The following is a 20,921-nucleotide window of genomic DNA, read 5'->3' as shown; positions in this document are numbered from 1 at the left end:
CTAAGATGCATGCCTCCATTTGATGACCCTTTTGCAGTGCTAGGTATTAGTGTAAACAAAAATTGGCACCTAGACATACTTTTATTGTTTGATAAACATTTTCACCAAAACCTTTTGTCATTCACATGAGATCCGTTTGTTTTAAAGAGGAAATATGTATTAGAAAAAGAAGTTTCCAACTGAGTTTAGAATTTACATCTGCACTAATATAAATACCTCAAAAGATTTTCTTTTCAAAAGCAATTTTAGTATTTTCTGGGTTTAACTTGTAGAGACAGTCCTTGGATTTTTGCAAGCATAGTTTTCTAACTGCAGAGAAAAGTGTGAGTTCTTAGCTTTGGTATTTCCCTTAATGCATTCCTCATGTTCAAAGCCACAGCAAAAAGCATAAGGCCAAATTCTTTACACAAAATGAATGGCCTATACAGATAAGACAGAGGGAACAGCTCTGAGTAATGACAATGTGCAGTTACTCATGGAAAAGGTCTTCATAACACACTCAAGACTGTTGCTGCCATCTGACTTGTGACTTCTGACATTTAAGAAAGATGACTGCAGCTTTATTAGCTTGTTGTTGTATACAAAGCAGATTCTAGCAATTAACATTCTTCTTCCCTCTAGTTGTATTGTTTGCTGAAAAAAATAACGGAAAATGCTTCCCCCTCCTAGTGTAGAATAATGCTGATTCTTTATCCTCCCGGCTCCTGTCCTTTATCTGCCAGTGCTCCAGGCCACCAGCCTGAGTGCGGCTGAGGAGCTGTATCCAGCAGCACCCTGTATGGGACTCCCTTTGTTAAGGTGGTGGCTTGAGCAATGGCATGTTCTTTAAAGCATGAAAAGCTGTGTGTGGCTTTGAGCTATTTATCAACAGGACACAGAGAAACGTTTTTTCCTAACTTAAGATTAGAAAATAAAGGCTGAAGCTAACAATGGCGATTAGAGTTGGTTTTAAAATAGTTTTTGTTCCCTCAAGCACTGAAGCTGGGAACAAATATTAGCCACATCCTGGCCTTGTCAGCATCCATGGTGTGAAACCCAGAGAAGCCAAGCAGTCCCTTTAGCTCACGGCTGTAGAGTTTAACTTGCTCCTCAGCCAGAGAGCAAGTATGCAGTCCGCCAACTCAGCCACCACATTGCTAGCAAGTCCCAGCACAAGGTGAGGTGGGGAACAGCCGCCAGGGTTAGTGATACCTGAGGACTCCTCTCTGCTTTTCTGCACAGGGCAACTGCCCCAGCACTGCTGGGAGGTGGAAAGGTGATGAGGCTTTGCATACAGTTATTCCAGAAAAGTCAGGAGCAGGGCTATGAGTGCAGATGTGACTGCTTCTGTGTCCCTGCCAAACTTTCAGAGACTTCTATGGGGCCAGGGTTTGGATGAAGGAATGTCTTTGCCACATATCAGCCAGGTTTCTCATGGCAAGCTAGAACAGGTGCAGAGCTACTCCAGACGCACGTCACTCACGCTGCTACATAGGGCACCCACCCCGTCCCGCTGTTCCCTGGTTCTACTGCAGCACGCTTGAAATCAGGCTCAGCCGTTTACTGCACCAAGGAGCTGTTGTTATTTGGTATAGACAAGTAACAGCCTGTTGCGTTGATACTGACTGGTTTTGCACTGCAAAGCACAATCTGATAGACATTTTCATGTTTACCAGTTCTAGGCATGGCAGTGAAGACTGCTCCTAATCTATTAAGGGCTTTCCATTCCTTACAGTAAAACTTCTGCGAGAAATAAGAGCATTAGGACCAAGCTAGAATCCAGAAACTAATCACTCTTTTTTCTGTTTCCCCTACAGCTTGTGGTGGCATTTTCAATGGCTCTGTTGGTGTTATCAGCAGTCCAGCCCATTCAGTTCTTGATTATCACAACAACATGAACTGTTCATACTACATCACAGTTGGAAACAACAAAGTAGTGGCCCTCAAGTACGTAATCCAAGTTCAGATTGTCATCAAGGGGAAAGGGAGGTCTCTGATTCCAATTAAAGAGAGCAATTACTGAAAGTTTTCTCTCTGTCTTTCGTTTTCCAAGGGGAAAGCAGCACTAGAATGATAAATGGCTACTGAAGGAATCTTTATTAACCTCAGACTCCCTTACATCTTTCTCTGTAACTTGTTATGTGCAAATCACCACAATTTTAACTTCCCACTCTGGTTATCAAGAGGATTCAGCCAGTCTTTGAGGAGTTATGAGACTCCTGTGAGTTTATCTAAAAAAAAAAAAATTCTTTTAGAAGGCAGGTGCTCACTTAATAGCCCGAGCAAATACCCACCCAGAAAGAGTATACTCCTGAGTGTGCCGTCTTGCCTAAAAGAAGGATGAGGCTGCCACAAAATCTTGCCACTGAGAAAGTTCTTGGGTACATTCTTCTGTCATATATATGCTGATTGTGAATTAAGAGAACATTTCCCAACTCAGTGGAAGACCCAGCTGGTCTGCCACTCTGAGCCTGCATTTTATATGCCACACACGTGCCCAAGGAATTGCAGCCTGAGCAATCTGTAGAAGTGAGAGAGGGTATGTTTGCACAGGAGAGATCCGCTGCTTCACAGAAAGCTGAAGTATACTGACAGCTTGCCTTGCAAGAGGCCCCGTGGGTGAGGGTTACAATTTCTTTGAGGCTGGTTGACTGGAATATTTTGCCATGAAGTTAGTAGTTCTGCTTGCTCATTCCTGAAGATAAATGTTTTGTCTGTGTATGGCTTTGGCTATTACTATTACTTGGACCTTTCCTCAAACACTAAAACTACACATAACATAGGAATAGTAATAAAAATGTGATACCTAAAGCTCTAAATGTATTTTACAGATTCAACAGCTTCCAGCTTGAAATATCTCCCTCTTGCTACAAAGACTATGTGGCTGTATATGATGGCTCAGACACCCATGCTCCTCTCCTCGGGAAATTCTGTGGCTCCACGCTGCCTCCGAATATTACAAGCTCCAGTAATAACTTATTCCTGGTATTTAACACTGACTTCTTCGGAGCAGACAGGGGATGGAAAGCATCTTTCAGGGAGACCTTAGGTAAGAGTATTATGAGACTCTAAACCCAAGAATCTGCGGGTAAGTAGATTTGGTGAGGAGTGGTTATGGTCTCCCTCGCTAGGGGTGCTGGAAACAGAAGACTGTTTCTGATTTTGAAAAAATTGAGTGAACTAAGCTAAATACTAGGCTTATGGGATCCCTGCATTCCAGCCCTGGCTCTGAACTGATTTACTCTTTGCTAAACTTTTCCTGCCTCTCAGAAAGCACAGGCATTTCTTGGGTGACCAAAGGTTTAGCAGCACCCAAAGGCCCTCTTTTTTGGAGGAAATCTGGCAATACCAGAGAATTCTAAATCTTCTACAGTCAAAGGTGTGCTAAAGATGCCTCCTTTCAATCTATTTTCTATTTCCATTTCCTTACAGTTCACATCACGCTTTTAAAAAACTAAAGTGTTATGTTCAACCAAAATTGGGGTTTCCCTGCAGGCACCACTGTGATTTTGTGGGATCAGTCTGGTTAGCTGGCTATAACATTAATGGGATCATTCTAAGTAGGCACTGGATGTTTAATGTTTTGATGGACACAAGAGTCAGGAGCAAAGCTTGATTATTACCTTAAAAAACATTTTAAATCCAGCAGTCTAATTTTAAGATTAAGGTGTAAAAGGAGATTTTTACCTTCTTATAACACCTGAATTGTTTAGAGATGATAAGCATCAAATGATTGTTACATGTAAATTGATTTCATTTCACCACTACTAGTTTCCTGTGTAATTAACTCAATGTTTTTGTGATCTAGAAAGAAGTAATTGTCCTGTGTACAAAGCTGGCACTCACACAGTTTGGAATGAAAGGCCTTTGTGGCAGAACAAACATAGTCTTCTGCTGAGTCATTGAATCCCCTCCCAACCCCTGGCCAGCCACTTTCTCATTTGATACAGTCTGAGAAAGTATTTACAGATAAAGAAAATAACTGGTTCTACAGGCTTTGCCAAGAAAAATATTCCCACAGAACCTCATGGTCATTACTATTACTAACTCTTCCTTTGCTTCACTCTAAGTAATTGCTACAAGAATACTTAAGACCACTCTTGTGGACTGTTATTTCAAGTAACATAATGTTGCTTCACATGTTGCTGTCTTTTAACCCCTAGTCATCAGTTATCAGAGGTCCCCTGCAGCCTGGGTTCCTGTTTCCAGGGTGAGATCACCAGGAACTCCCCAGACTCTTGCTCTTCCTGTTGGCATATAGTCAATTTTTTTTAGCCACTGACTTTAGATTTATTTGTGTGACTTGCCAGAGATTCTGCTTAAGCACACACAGAACAAAAGCCAAGCTTGTCGAGTTAGAACTATGCCTGACAATTTCCTAAAGTGAGGAGAAGCATTTTATGAATAAACTCTGATATCTGTTAGGCTCAGTTTTGGAAGGTCATTTCTGCAGACTCCCAGCGAAAGGGAGGTTGTGGTGTTGCATGAGTTCACTCAGGAGCAATGGAGTTGCAAGTCGGAAAAGATGGTCATATGGAGATGTGGGTAGTATGATGAAGAGGCCATGGTGGCAAGATTCATAATCGTAGAATCATAGAATTGCGTAGGCTGGAAAAGACCTTTAATATCATAGAGTCCAAACATTAACCTAATAGTAGGTCTTCTTTCTTCACTGTAGGAAGCAAATCACAGGGACTAAACCACACAGCCACTAGGAAGAACCCTGACAGTCCCATACCAGTACAGAATGGCCAAAAAGTAGAAAAGTATATTATAAAAGGAAAACATGAGTCATAGTCCTACAAATGTTTCCAGTTTGACTTGTCTAAAAAACAGAGCCAGGAAAATCTGTGACACATCTTTGTACTATGAGGTTAGAGATTCTGCTTCAAATGAAAGAGCATAAAACCATGAAGATCTAAAAGACTGTTATTGTAAATGGTACTTTAGAGAAGCGCCCTCATATCTGTCAAAAGATAAAACCCATGTGGTTTTACAGGGTACAAATGTAATCAGATGACAATAAATAATGATAAATCTCTTGGATAAGGAAGATTCTATCTGTAGAGGAACAAGAGGCCCCATTCTCTGTTGGATGACAGTGAGTGTATTATTCTGTAGTTACCCTAGGGAAGCACAACTGGATAATGTAATTATTGCTCTCTGTTTAATGTTGTGAGTGACCCTGATGATGTATTGGAAAGAAGCGAGGAGAAACAGTACTCTCATTTGTAGCAAAATAAGCTATTTCCTTTCCTCACAAGCTTTTCCAGTTTCTTTCCTGATCAGGCTTCTCTCAGGGGTACTGCCAAAATCCAGGGTTAACTATTCTTTCTCTGTTGTGAATTTTATTAGTAGGAAGTCCATCTGATAACCATTGTAGTGGGAGGATAGAGAAGCATAGCAAGACTGACAGTAACCAGGCATTTAAAGAGATAAACTCAGAAATGTCTGTAGGAAAATACGTTGTTTTAATTAAAACAAGTTGTTTGCATCACTGATCCTGCACCCACTAGTATATTCAAGGCCCCCCCCAGTCAGAAAAAGGAGACTAACATAAAATATGAAATTGTATTAATTTGATAGTACAGCAATATCTCACCTTTTTTTTTTTAAGTGTCTTTTCTTTCACCATGCTATTCCATATGCTGTGCAATACAATGTTAAGTGCACATTTCACAAGCAGCATTCTTTGCCATAACCAACTCTGCGATGTGGTGCATTTGAGTTGGAGGAACATATGGCCCTTGTTGGTGCAGTTCGGAGGGTTTATAATTTCACTATCTCTGCTGCTAAGTTTGGACACTTATCGGCCTCATTTTCTGAATCGCTTGGACAAGCTTTCAGGCTGAGCTGGTGAACTGGGCTGACTGAAAGATCCCAGCCTGCTCCAAGTATTAGATTTGTGGAAAGACAGACTCCTCTTATCTTAGTTACCACTGACCTTTTTTCTGCCATTGTTTTCAGTCTGTAAAATAAGAACTACATCTCCTTTCCACAGGAATCATGTGCTCCTCTAGGCAATCAATAAAAGGATGAGAAGAGATAAATCAATATCAGCTTAAGGCATTTGGTTACGTGAGATGTCGCTGTGAAGGAAGGAAAGCTAAGATTTCTCCCCAAAGAACGAGATCTGCATGTACTGAGCTTGTGACACAAAGATCTCCTGATTATCTCTCCAGCTCTAAGGGGAGACCTGAGCTTTACAGCTGACCCTGGCTGACAGGGACTGAGCCTGCACATACCTTTGCTATCCCTGCTGCGATAGCAGGGACTTTGTACTTTGGTGATAAATGGAGCTTCTGCCTATTCCCATGTGGCAGTGGGGTGACCCTCTCACCCCAGTTTGTGATGCTTCTAAGGCTTCCAATACAAAGGCTGAGAAGACATATAAGGGTTAGGTATGTTTTCATGTTTTTAAAGAGTCAGCAATGTCTGTCAGGAGATGTAGCTGTGACCTTATTAACAGCACGTCATTTCTCCTTGGCAGCTTTCTGTGCTCGTATACGTAGCTTTGTTGTCTCCGTAATGAAATATGTATCGCATTCTAAACCACCAGAGAAGGTTGTAGGAGTTTTCTGAAATGCACGTCTGCTGACTGAGACTGTCTAAGGAATCCACATGAATTCACAAGAAACAAAGTGTTACACATGGTTAAATAAGCAGGTTGAGTCAGAAAACTCTTCCTGAGCTTTCCTCAGACAATACAGGCAAAACTGAAACAGTTGGGATGGTGGGGAAGGTGGAGTGGAGAAGGGCAGGAAGACTGCCTGCTTTTTCTCTACAGCCCTAAATCCTGCTTGATTTCAAGCTGCAGCCAGCTCTTTCCCCTCCCCTTTTTTATACTCTTGTGAGCATTCAGGAGAACTTACATGCTTTGTGAAACAGCAGTATTGTGCACTGAATTAATACCATCCCTTTTTTGCATTACCTTGGGGCTTACGAGTTCATGGGCTGTGATTCCACTGGGCTAGGCACTGCACAAGCAGAATAAAACAACAATCTGCTGTCACAGAGAGATTATGATTTAAATACAAGATGAGGAAAACCAGATGGATATAAACAGACAAGAAGAATAGGATGGCAACAATGAGAAAACTAGTATTCTAGGCAGAAGAAATGCCTCCAAAACCTTTGGCAACCATTAGGCTGTTGGAATGTGAAGTTCTCAAAACATTGTCCTCTGCATTGTCCTCAGTTTGCCCAGTTTTATCCTCAAGGATCCCTCTGTCCTTTTTATTCAAATAAGCATTTCTATTGAATGAATTTTAATCATTTTACATGCGGAAAGAATCATAAGTAAGTATAGTTTACAAGAAAAATAATTGGAAAAAATAATCTTCTCTGATATACTAGAAAAATGGATTAATAGGTAATTCACATAAACAATCTAATATGCCTATCATAGCAATAGATGATAATTTATATGCTTTTCTTCCTGAAAAAAATTATCTGTAACTTACCTGATAAATCATCTGGAGGTATCTGCCTTCCCTTATTCTATTAGGTGTGTATTGAATTACTAATTTCCTGTTTGGAATACAATACAGCAAGTGCCTATCACTAATGGGTTTAGTATTATGCTCTGCCCTAATGAAATTAAAGCGTGCTTTTAAAAAAATGGATCCAGTAGAATTTTCACGGCAATTTTACGCTATTTTATTTTATCAACAACACCAAAAAGATGTTTAATATAGTTCTAAGTCCAGTTCTGCCCTGCAAACTGAAAGCTTGGCTCACTCCATCTTCAGCTTCTAACTGCAGATTTTCAGCTGTGCTCAGCAAGCATAGTTGCTGTGGAGGTGTTTTGGATTGTTCAGAATTCCTGAAAAGAAAACCCTGTTCTAAATGGGCAATATAAGGTAAAATATGGTTTGGGATATTCTGTTGTCTAGATCAGGGTTAGGTGTTCTACTGTGAGTGATTTCTAAATGCTTACACCACCAGGAACAATTCATTGCACTGATTTATGTAAATAATATTAGCACCTGCTGTAGGTGGCACCAGGCACCTGTACTGACAGCAGCTGTGGCCTGTTAGGTGGGAAAAGACTCAGCACAGCTGAATCTCAGTTTTCCTGCAATTTTTCTCCCTCTAGCAAGAAAAAATCTTTGAAGAATGTGGCCTCAGCTGTGGCATGTGAGTGCTGTTGTGTCTTCTTGTGCCTTTGGAAGAGCAGCAGCGCCCGGCAGAGATTTCACAGCCCATTAGGACCACTTTCCAGGGGTGTACTTCAAGATATCCAGACTTAGAACCTGGTGCTGTAGAAGTTCTATCTGAGAAGCAAATTGTCTCAAAGTCACAAGTCTTGCAAAATTTTCTTTGGGCTTTTGGTTCACACAGTTTTTTACAAAATATATTACACATTAATATTACACATTTCAAGATTCATTACATTGTCATGGCTTAACTATGATTAGCCTAATCTATTAAAATAATGAATGAATTGTGGCTAATAATATCTTTTCTTGATCTTATTATAGTCTATGAAAATAAGAACATCCATAAAAGCTCAGAATATATGCTCATAAGCCACAATTCCTGGACTGTTTCTAAATATATTTTGGGGTTCAAATGTAAAAATACGCATCAGCTTGAAATCTGACTAAATTTAGAGAGCACTTGCAGTTTCAAAATACATCTCTTCAATCTTTTTGAGAAGAATACAACTGTTGAGCTAAGGGATAGTCTACAAATGCCTCTCAGAAATGTCAGTTATTTAATGTCTGTGACGTTTCTTCTCCCACAGCAGAATAAATAGAAATGGTTTGCATACTCAGACTAGACAGACAAGAAGAGAGGTAGACATTTAAGTAAGACATTTCTGACAGATCTGATAAAAAGAGATGAAAAATTATTTTCAGACACAGTGATTAAATATAACTGTAGTGACTAAATAGTTAAAAGCTGATGGGATATTCAGATTAAAGGCACTTTACACAGCTGTAGGTGAACTCCTTGCTGGTATGATTTGTCTTAGTTTGACTGAAGTCCATGACTTCTTTAGCTGCGTATCTATACTCTGGTGTGTACAAACAAAGGGTGAGGAAATGTTTCTGATTCACATCACAGAGAGATCTGCAAAGACCTGGGTGGCTGTGATGCCAGCAAGTGCATTAATGCACTATTATATTTGAATGAGGCGAGACTACATGTCTGCCCCTGGTCACCCAGACAAGCACTGAGGAGACAAATAGGAAGGTACATACATTAGAGTTTTACAGAAGTAGGGCGGGCTTGGCACAGAGCGTATCTTGACAGTTATATTTGGGATTAGCCAATACTCTAAAAACTTAAGAATATGAACTTCGTCTTACTGCATTTGTGAAATCCTGTTAACATAGGAGACTGGGGCTTCAAAGTTCTAAATGTCACTGCTGGTACCAGTGCCAGGCAACCAATCCAGTCAGAAAAACCTTTCTGTGTAAAGGCGAGGCTAAGGACTAAAAGAGAGTCCTGTGCTTTCAGAAGGCTGTTCCTGAAATGTTGCAGGCACTGCGGTCAGGCTGGCACTGCTGCCCGGGTCCTGCTGCCACCCGAAGCCACAATGTCTGTACAGTGATTGCCAAACATGGGAACAGTTCAGCTGAGCTTGCAAAGGTTTACCAACCTTCAGTATCAGCCATGAGAGAAAGTATAATAGTACAGTTTTTCCCTCCAGCCCTATGTCCTTCTGAGCCTTACTGAACTAAAGAAACTAAGAGCTAATTATTGCAGCTACTCCTCTGCACTGGAAAGAAGACCCATCAGGAAAGAAGAATTAGTCTTGGCAGAGTTACTCTTTGCTTATTCTGATTTTCAGTTCAGATCAGAGAGAAGCCTAGAATTCCCAGGGATGCTTCTAGGTGAGACCAAATGTGACTCAGAAATCTAGGAGAGTATTTTTATTACTCTTCAAGCAGAATTAGAACTTTGCTACCTTCTAGTAGCTGCTCATTTACTAAGAAGGGAAGGGCAGCAAAATGAGTTTGCTGTGTTTTGAAATGCCATTGGTTTAGTTGTTTCTGCCAGATTTAATACTACTCAGTAGGCTCTGTTTCATTGCATCCATACCTGTATAAATGAACCTTACCTCTGGCTGTGTTCCAAAGGCAGGCAGCTTCACAGATTCATCTTCATACCCTATCTAGAGAATGTAACTTAACAGAGAAACATGTGCTTGGTGTCTGCTGTAATTAATTTTATTTGCCATAGGGAACCTTCAGTTCCATCTTTTCTGAATGGTCCTTCAGCCTTTTAGTTTTGTTAATGCTTCCCACGAAAAGCAATTAGTGATGACAGTGTGTGCCCTAGTTCTTCTGATAATTTGTGTTCTCTGGCAAGCCATTTATGAGGAGGACAAGATCGCAATCTGATTTATGATGATTTTCATTTTAAATAAGAAACCAGAGACTGAAACAACACAGTCAGCCATGTAGTTGGTCTCTCTACCCCCACACAAATTGTTCTGTAAGGTACATTTCTCATAATTTTTATGAAGTTTAGCCTTTAATATCTAAAAGCCTGTTCTACAGATTAACAGACTTCTCAGTCTCAGATTTTGCCTAAACTTTAGCTACAGTTTCTTTGGCTGTGTTAGCCAGCAATGAATATCATTCCACTAATGATCACCAGCAGGCTAGATGGCTACTATTTGGCCTTCTACTCAGAAATGGTGCTGATTTTTCAAACAATGAGTTTTGTCCTGGCTACAGTGCAGTGCAATAGTGTTTCTCTTAGCATGAGTTCCCTCCTGTTAAGCAGCTGGTCCTTCATTTACTTCTGTGTGTTCCCTTGATCTACGCAGCTTCATTATTCTGTAACTTTTAGTGGCTGCAATCAGATGGAGCATTGATCAGTGCTGAAAAGCACCATGATGGATAGATTTTTCAACAAGGGCTGCCCTTTATTTGTCTTAATGCAGACCTACTTTAGATCTGGTTGGCTTCCAGTCTAGCCAATAAATATAGTGTACTGTCCTGCAAGCGTTTGACTCAACCCTGGCTGAGCAGCCTAGGCATTGTGAAAGCTAATGATGAAACTTCATCTTTATTAAGTGTAAATCATACTTTTAGTTATTTATCTCCCCTTAGATGTTATACCTGGCTCTACTAGCTAGAATTAATTTTCTAGCTATTAAATGAGGATTTGGCCTGTTTCTCTGTCAGGTCCATTTCATGTGCTGTACAAACATATCTTACCCACATCTGTATTTTTTGTCATCTGGGCTGCCTTTATAGCTGAACAGCTAGCACTGAAGTGCACCATTGCAAAGGTCCAGACATTTGATATCAAAAAAAGCAGAGAGCCATCCTGTTGCATGGCTGCGTGGCAATTCCCTGACTCCTGTTGCAGCGGTCTAACTAGTACCTCTGCAGCTCTAACCCAGAAAAGGATGAAGGGAAGCTTTGTAAGTTGTCTGACCCATGTATCACTCCGGGCTCAGTATTGCAGAGCTGGAAGGTTTGACTATGATCTATGCCTCATGATTATATGCTTAATGTTATGTTTAGTAGACAGTGTCCAGAATGCTGAGCAGGAAATGGCTCCAGCAAGATTGTTTCAGGGGGACTGAATAAATCATGCAGAAGGGTGAAAAATAAGGCCCAGGCACCCTCTTGTCTGACATTTTCCTCCTTCCTAGACTATTTGTACAAATGTTATTTATTGCTTGCATTTCCCCCACTGTTCTCGGCTTCTGTGGTAGCATTGGAATGAACACTAACTTCATTAACAGCCCACAGAACTGGACTTGACTCTACTAATTCCTGACTTTTTCACTTTTTAATAAGTTTCTCCTGTTCATTTTTAGCTATAGCAAAAGCTTAAATCTCATGTTATTAAGATTTTGGTGTTAAGCAAACTTCTTTGCAGGGTGGGGTTTTTCCGGCTTTGGTTAGTAGAGCAGGACGACATTCAGCCTTAGTCACTCCGGTTTAACCATTACAGTCTTGCACGATGGGGCTCTTTCCAGCCCTGGGTTACTGCTGCAATCCTGATACTTGGATGCTGATTTTTCACCAGAGTGATCTTTTGTAATACTGCAGCTCAAGCAGGGCACAGTTTTATATGACTGGACATGTATCAGTGTGCCAAGGTAAAGTCACTGTATGTCCGTCAGACAGGCATATTTCACACTCACAGATGAAACTCTGAAACTCCACTCATGTTGCTCAGCCACAGCTGTAGCTTTGTTTCTTATCTAATCCTTTTCAAAGGATTCGCTGCAGGAGACAACAGGCTGGTTGCAGTTACTGCTTTGCTCCGTGCAGTTTACAAAAGCTCTTTCTCAGACTCAAAACCAAGAGGATGAATCATACTTTATTTGAATTCCTGAGTTAAGTAACTGTGTAGGAGACCCCACAGAGACTGGGGAAGGAAGTGAATAAATTGATCAGATTTATTAGCTAGCTCCAACTTCTGGAAATCAAACTACTAATAAAAAAGTTAAAAAAAAAATAAACCCCTTCAGATAGATAGTCTGTATTTTTTGCTTGTTTGTGATTAGATGCAATAAAAGGATTCTGATCTTCTAATAACTGCTTTTCTTTCAATGTGACTGAAAACATTACAGGGTTCAAATTTTCACAGCGACCAAGTCCAGGACCTGGCTCTGTCTGCGGGATCCAAATGAAAAGCACGCTGCATTTTGGAGGGGTCTTAAGTTCTCACTAAGCAAAACGCTTCTAGAAGTAGGTCACTTTTAGCTAGATTCATGAATCTGAGTCTGGGTCCCAGCATGGGGCTGCCAAATTCACCCCCCCACACCCCCCGAGCGAAGCAGTATTGCCAAAATAAGCAACTTCAGTCTTAAATACATTTTCAAAGTCAACAACCCACTGCCCCCTACTGTCCAAATATTCGTACTAGCAGGTAAGAATTGCATTAAAAAGCCTTTTAACCACTATCCTTCGATTTAATTTCTGCCCTCTGTCTTCATACAATCACTTATAAGATTCTGTTGCTACATGTTCAACAGATATTACATTGCAGATTACATTTTCATCAGATTTACACATTGTGGATACTGATTTTGTATTCAACAGAAAACATGAGCCTTTCTTAATTCACTCTACCAAACCTACTTGCGATTTGTATCAATCTAACACACTGCGATGAAAGCCTCTTAATCCTTCAGATAGTACTTGTGAGACAGGACAGTAAAATTCTGTAGCACTGAAGAAAGTTGCTGGATTGACATTAAAGAGTTGAAGATTAAATAAATGCCAGGAATTGCTTTTAAAACTCTTCTTCTTTTCCAACAGGACCTCAGAATGGCTGTGGTGGTTACCTGACAAATTCAGCTTATAGTTTTGGCTCTCCAGTCTCCAATGTGACCAGAAGATATGAGAGAAATCTGGACTGCGTCTGGATCATAACTGCACCTGCAAACAAACTGATCAACCTCACCTTCACCTCATTCGTGCTTGAAGCACCATTTTCTCAGACTTGCCGATATGATTATGTCCAAGTAAGACAGCTGTGTACTTTAACAAGAAAATATCAGTGAGATACAATCCATTATCCTCTCAGTGAGGCTAAAACTTAATTAATAGTAAATGGTCTTATGAAGAAATTAAATTGCTTAATATAATCAAATTTTTTTCTGTGGGGTTATATTACTATTCCAGATAGCATTCTGTCTTTTTGGAAACTGGTAAGAGTTTTAATGCTGTTATGGGGATGCACTTCTGGTCTTAGGCTGTCTACATAAATGAGCATTTATTTTACAGAACAGGAACAAGACTCAAGCACTTTGAAATTAAACTTGCAGATTCATTAACATACATGGCTGCTTGAAAGGACTTTAATTTATAAAATCTATAGAATTTTGAATGAATATGTCTTGATGATCAATGCTCACCTGTGAAAGCTATGTTGGAGATGATCATGCAAAATTTAGGATAGCAGAATGCTGCTAAACAAGATTCACCAAGGAGTGTTCTAAGATCCTGTTGAGCATTAGAGATGTTCAGTGAAATTAGGAATTAATTCTATATTTTGGTGAATAAAATCCACTCTTCTTCTTGAAAAGCGCTTTGAAATTACATATAAAACAGAAATCAGAATGCCAAATTAACATAGAATAAATTTTGATAGCTTTGCTGAAACAGGACCAGAATATTCCATAATGAGATTTACACTGTCCAACAGGATTAGTTAATATGGCAATGAATAATTATAGTAATCAAGAACATCCTGTTAAAGCACAAAAGCATCCACTGTGCTTTTAAGTAAAAGAAATTCTAATGTCTGGAGAGGTCAGAGAATTTCATTTCTATTTATTTGTTTGTTGTGCCTAAACTATTAGTGGCTTATATACTTTTCTTCTTTCAGCTTTATGATGGACATAATGAAAATGCCAATTTAGTTGGCACATTCTGTGGCTCTACAGTGCCAGCTCCTTTTCTTTCTACCCGTAATTCCTTGACTGTGAAATTTTTCACAGACAATTCTGTGGAAAGGGAGGGTTTCAATGCTACCTACACCACAGTGGATCGTAAGTATACATATATATATGCATGCATATATACTGCTGTGACTCTTTTGTGGAAATAGGTGTTTAAATAATAAATCATGGAAATTTACTCTAGATATAGGGCTCAGGAAGGGGCAAAGACAGTCCTTATCACAGCATCTATAAGCACTGCTAGACCACAGTGCAATTTTCTTTGTTCTTGGCTGGTTGTGGGGTGGCTGTCAGTCTGGAGTGCAAACCAGGAACAGACACAGGTGGTTAACAAATACATTGATATGATAGGGAACAAACATTTATTTGAGTTTTATGACATACATTGACACAGCATTAACATGCGTTTTACTTAACTTTTTTTCTTCCAGAGACTCACAGGTAAACACAAAAGTATATTGACCAGTGTAGTTCTGCTCAATAAATATTCTTTCCCAGTTGGAAAGGTTTTCACTCTCTGACACATTTATCACTGTTTTACACAGGACCGTGTGGAGGAATATATAATGCAACTTCTACATCCCTGACTGCAACATCGCCTAACTTCCCAAATGAATATCCACCATTTACTCTCTGTACCTGGGTCATTGATGCCCCTCCACAACAGCAAGTCAAAGTGGTGGTAGAGGCCTTCCACCTCCATTCCAGCCAGGACTGCTCTCAGAACTACCTAGAGCTCCAGGATTCACCAAGAGTAAGAAATTTACAGGAAATACCACTTCCCATTCATATTCATCTCCCTTCACTCTCTGTAACGAGGGGAGAAACCCATAATTTAGTAATAGATTAACTGATGATTCTCTGTGAGGGGCACATCCAAAGCATTACGCGCTCTATCCCGTGCTCTATCCCACTTAAGGTGTGTTGACTGGTACACAGACCTCATGGAAGCACACTATGCACATATTCAATTAGACCTGGTAAGTGTTAAGACAATTTTTCACAGTTGTAACAAAAGACCGAGCTGCCAAACTTAAGACCCAGAAAATACCGCCCAACAGCAAGTTTTCGTAAATTAATTGTACTTTCTCCCATCCAAGACCATAATAAAAAATGAATATTCATGCCTAAAAGACTGCTTATAAAAAGCGCCCGAAAAAACTTCACCTGTTTATGTCCCTTGCATTATATTATTCTAAACCTTCTTTCATTGTTTCATATTTTGGCATGAAAATGCCCATTACATTTGATCTGTTTCTCATAATAATTGAACGTAAAATGTTGAGACATTATTGAGTTCCATGAGAACTTTAAAATGTGATTCCATAACTGGTATAGAAAGTGTTAAGAGATTTATTTACCTCAAGTTCAGGAAATAGAAAACTGAATTATACCATTAAGTAACTTTTGACATGTATTGAATTGCAGCACAGCCAAGGATCAGTCCATAGATTCTGCGGCACCGAAACTTTTCCAGTCCCTGAATTTTATTCTTATGATCGCACTGCCATTGTGACTTTCAAATCAGATGAATATATGATTAATAATGGAGTCAGATTTACCTATAAAGCTACAGGTAAGCTTGAAGAAATGTCTAAAAAAACCTATCTACCATTCCTCTTGTTTATTCCATACAGTGAAAAGCAATAGAGACATCTGAAATGCTTACATGCTTCTGATTTTCTGCCTCAAGGTTGCAGCAGAGAATATAACCAACCATTTGGTTACCTGAAGAGCCCTGGCTGGCCTGGTCATCACCCCAATAACGTGGACTGTTCCATCATTCTACGAGCTCCCCTGAATCACACAATTTCTCTCTTTTTCCATGCTTTCAGTTTGGAAGACAGCATCCAGTGTTCACATGATTTCCTAGAGGTATCAAGCAAGTATACATATCTTGTGGGCTTGGGTCAAAATCCACTGACTTCAAAGGATATTAATAAACTTGGAATCAAGACTGAGCTGAATGGACATTAGGGACTAATTTATTGCTACAGTTTTATGGGGAAAGGTACTCAGATGTTACACTAAAAGGTTAAACTAAGTCCAAAATCAATGAGTAAATAATTTCATTATCAACCAACTCATCTTTATGTAGCTCTTGTTGATAATACAGTTAACAGAGCAAGCCAGGATATTTTTCATCTGATATTAACATCTGTGCATGAACAGAACGCCATAAATCTGAGTGCTTTCATTCCAGCAGTGGGTACCATCCGCTTGATATTTTTCTTATAAAGATTTTTCTCTAAAAGAAGCATTTTTTTCTTAAAAAGAAAAAAAAGGAGCTCTTGTAAGAAGTGACTAGTAAGAATTGAGTGTCCTTTCATGCTTGTTGAAGGTTGTTGTTGAAGGTTTCCCTATTCACTGGTCAGATGACAAAAATCAGGTGTCTGTGGCAGAATCATTATTTAGTTCTCCTTTCATATCCTCTTTACTGTCTCAAGAAATGGATCTGAGCACCAAAATCATTGGAGCTCAGAAAAAAATCAGATTAAATCTGAGCTATGTAATATGATCTGTGTCTTAATGTGAGTGGTCTGCAGGCTAAAGAATTAATCTTTTCATCTAGAATATTAACATTTCTTATGAAAAGTAAAACATGGGCTTGAATTGCAAAAGCGCATCTTAGCTACTAGTAAAGTAATTTTTGTCAGTCAGGACACGTACCACACCATAAAATTTAGCTACCTGTTTCTGATCATACTTGTTCTATGCAATTACTTACTAAGACTGATTAAAGGTCTATTTTTCCTTCTCTACAAGAATATATAGAAGGAAAAATAACAGTATTAAAATGATAATTTTAGTATGGATGCAAGTCACTATGTAGTTTGTGCTGTGCCTCTATCACTGCATAATTTACTGGTGTATAATTGGCGCAGGGATTTAGTGTTGACTGTTTTTTGTGTCCATTGAAGGTCAGAAATGGGAGTGATGTGCAATCACCACTACTTGGCAGATTCTGTGGAAACACTGTACCCAGTCCCATCTTCCCCAAAAATCATGTTGTCTACCTTCGTTTCAAGAGTGATTTTTCAGGGGCTCATGATGGATATGAAATTACTTGGACATCATCATCAAGTGGTAAGGCTGTAATTTCAAAGTTGTTCCACATACAGGGGAAATACATGAATGTGGAATTCAGCCTGCTCAGTTTGGACCCTTCCTCATCAACACTTAAGGCCTTCCCAAGCACCCATAGCCCACCCTATTCAGTCAGTGGAGAAAGTTAGTTGTTCCTCAAGACCAGTAGAGTGAGATCCATTCTATGTGACGGAAGCAACTTCCTCTATCTAATGTTGTCTATAGCAACCCCAGAGGAGGTTGTCCTCTTAAGATGAAGATTTACTTCTTTCACTGGGAGGTCAGCTAATATCAGGAACATGTCTTGGGATCCACAGAGCGATGGTGGTGGTGACTCAGCCTACTCCATTAATAGTTCAGTGATATATCCTAGGATCTAGGCACTACTAAGCCTGAAGGGGACTGAAATTTGCCCCAAGAAAACAACCTAACTATAAGGCTGTGTAGTGACTATATCATAGACACATTCACAAATGGCTTATGAAATGGCAGTGAATAGCTGGGTAATAGTTAGTTCATGACACTGCGTTACTGGAGGAAGGAAAACTCACAGCCAGCTAAAAAGCTTTGCACAATAACCTTACAGTATTGAGTGGCTTGGTGATGAAAAGGCAGATAAAGTTCAGAGTATGATGAAAGTGTATGATGAAAGTGTTGATGAAAAACATGGGCAAAAAAAAAAAAGGCAGTCCTAACTTTACTTAGAAAAATATGTGTTCAGAGTTGACTTCTAGTACTCAGCAACAAGATCTTGGAGGTAAAATAGTTTCATGAAAACAAGAGTTCACTGCTCACTAATAGTCAAGTTGGGAGTTGTTTGGAAAGGAAGAGTGAACAAATAGACAGCCACTGTATAAATCCATAGTTCACACACAAATTGAATGATGTCCACAGTCCTGGTCTTCTCCTCTTACAAAGCATCTGGTATAACTAAAGGCTCAGCATTAAAAATGGCTTCTGTATGAGGTATGCTGAGACTTTCAATCTGGTTAAGAAACTACTAAGGTCTACAAAATCGAGTGATATTGGATGATAAGTAGTGATTAGCTGTTATTGACATTTCCTGCAGAAGAATCAGAGGCCACAGAGGTGGTAGGTTCAAAAAGCAAACCAACCAAACCAGTTCTTCACACAGTATGCAGTTAAGCTGTGGAGTTCCTTCCAATAGGGTGCTACAAATGGATTCAAGGACTACCTGAACAAGTTCATGGAAGACATCTAATAAACACTATTTAATACAAAGATGCCATGTCTGGGAACTGTGAGCTGAGAAATTTTGAAAACTGTGACAGTAGTCTGAGGCATGATGTGCCTACTCTTACTCTAAAAACCTGCATTTCTCCCAGGGCATCTGCTTCTGCCCACTGTCAGAGACTGAATTGTGATATAAATGGCCTATAGGTTATTTAATATTTTCTTTGAGTTGTTCTCTGTATTTTTCTATCAGATGAGGATTCACTACTTTTCATTCCAAAGAACAGCCAGACAATTTCTTTGTAGTGAAGTAGCTGGGAACTGAACTGACCAAGGCACAGACTTCAGACTTCGGATCCTGTTTCAAACATTTCTGGGAGTTTTGCTTTTAATATCCAATGGTGGTCTAATGCCCATTGCATATTCTTCTCAGGCTGCTGAAGCTAGAGCCTCGGTTCAGTCTCTTATTGGAATAATGCTGTTCTCCACACTGACTGTTCCAGCTCCCAGCGTCTCTCTTTTTCAGTGCTACTACTAATACTGTACTAACATACTACGTCATGTAGTGCCTCGTGAAACTAAGCCTTTCAGGCTAATTATCAGTGTCTGTTTCCAGGATGTGGAGGAACCTTATACGGCAGCAGTGGCTCCTTTGCTAGTCCCAGCTACCCCGCGACTTACCACAACAACACTGATTGTGAGTGGTCCATTACTGCACCCAAGGGACGAATTGTCACAGTGAACTTTGATTTCATCAGCATTGATGACCCAGGGGATTGCAGTAGCAACTATCTGATCCTTTACAATGGGCCAGATGCCAGCTATCCCCCAGCTGGACCATACTGTGGGATGGTATGTATTGCCTACTTGTCTATGACCCCGTAAGCAGTTAAAATAAGTCTTTATTCCTCCAGATTCAAGACTGTTTCCACAATACTGGCATGAATTCTACATAGGTGAGTGTAAGTGAAGGCATACGGCGTGTAGAAGCCTTCCATTGCAGACCTTACAGTGACATCTAGTGGGATGCATCGAGCTATTTTGTTCTGTATTTAGTTGCATCTGTGATTTAAATATACGTGGTACCCTGAGAGAGAAATGGAACAGCAGTATCTAGCACAGACTTGAGGTCACTTCCAATCTATGATCCAATTTGTGCCTCAGTTTTAACTCTCTGACTAGCTTTTTGTATAGTATCTTGATGTTCAGTAAAGCTTTTCATTTTTCTTGTCTTTAATTTTAGGATACAAACATCGCTCCATTTACTGCTACATCTCATCAAGTCAGCATAAAATTTCATGCTGAATATATGACTTTACCATCAGGATTCCAGTTAAGCTGGACGAGCTAGAACACTGTTTATGAGAAATGTATTACCATTCCTTGCTATACTGAAGAGACCTTAGATCACAAAGTAAGTTTGAAATCTGTTTATGATAACTGCAGCTGAAGTAAGACCTTTTCAAAATTACTTTAAGTGTATCTGTTATGAATTTAGAGTTCTGTCAAAAAAAATGTCATCATCCGTTGTATTGAAAATAAACTCTGATCTACCCAACCGGGAAAATGAGGTTTTGCTGGGTTTTGAAACATATTTTTCTTTATGTTTTTCCACATAATTCCAAAGTTTTACATTTAATGCTAGGAAAAGTGAATTAACCAGGATAAAATTTAAACACAAAATATTCAACATGAAGTTGATAAGAGGACCTAAAATATGAAATTATCTCTTAGTTCTACAGGGTTACGTGGTTTTGTCCCAACCATCTTTGGAAATGTTAGCAGAAGTTTTATTCAAAATAGAATAGAATCAGAAATTGCTAAAAAATGGCCCCTGTCCTACAAGCATTTACACACAAAACTTTGCTAAAGAACTTCCAGTAGACCATATAGTCAAATTCAGTGTTTTCAGATTAGTGACCCAGAAAACTTTTGCTGAGAGTCCACACCAGAGTTCATATTTGCAATCAAGGAATGATACAATCTTTGTCCATAAAGTTTATTAAAAACCTCATAAAGGGGATAGCAAGCAGTAATGAAAACAAACATCTGAACTGCCTGGGGAGATAAAGCTACGAACTAAGCTCTGAAGATAGCAGATGAAGATGTGAGACACTGCAAGTGCAATCAAGCATGGCTTCAGCTGTTTTCCTGGAGACATCAGTAGGACTTTATTTCTTCCTTGTGCATGGCTGCATCATGGGGCTTCGTGAATGTCTGTTTTGGTTTTGTCCTTCCTCTGAATAACCATGGATTTGGTGCAGGGCAGAGG

General features: G+C 39.6%; 1 protein-coding gene across 1 annotated transcript in view; it reads left to right on the top strand.

Annotated features, from left to right (window-relative positions):
• Positions 1-20,194, top strand: part of CUBN (cubilin (intrinsic factor-cobalamin receptor)) — a 141,955-nt gene extending 121,761 nt beyond the window's left edge. Inside the window, 10 exon segments of the mRNA XM_010018236.1 lie at positions 1,797-1,926; positions 2,811-3,028; positions 13,224-13,429; positions 14,296-14,458; positions 14,914-15,122; positions 15,797-15,944; positions 16,062-16,243; positions 17,290-17,455; positions 19,266-19,501; positions 19,893-20,194. Coding sequence (XP_010016538.1) covers positions 1,797-1,926; positions 2,811-3,028; positions 13,224-13,429; positions 14,296-14,458; positions 14,914-15,122; positions 15,797-15,944; positions 16,062-16,243; positions 17,290-17,455; positions 19,266-19,501; positions 19,893-20,000 — 1,766 coding nt within the window. The 3' untranslated portion in view covers positions 20,001-20,194.
• The last annotated feature ends 727 nt before the right edge of the window (positions 20,195-20,921 follow it).

This window comes from Nestor notabilis, unplaced genomic scaffold, assembly GCF_000696875.1.
Source record: "Nestor notabilis isolate BGI_N333 unplaced genomic scaffold, ASM69687v1 scaffold200, whole genome shotgun sequence".
NCBI classification, from domain to species: Eukaryota; Metazoa; Chordata; class Aves; order Psittaciformes; family Psittacidae; genus Nestor; species Nestor notabilis.
This window is presented reverse-complemented; position numbering and strand designations above follow the sequence as displayed.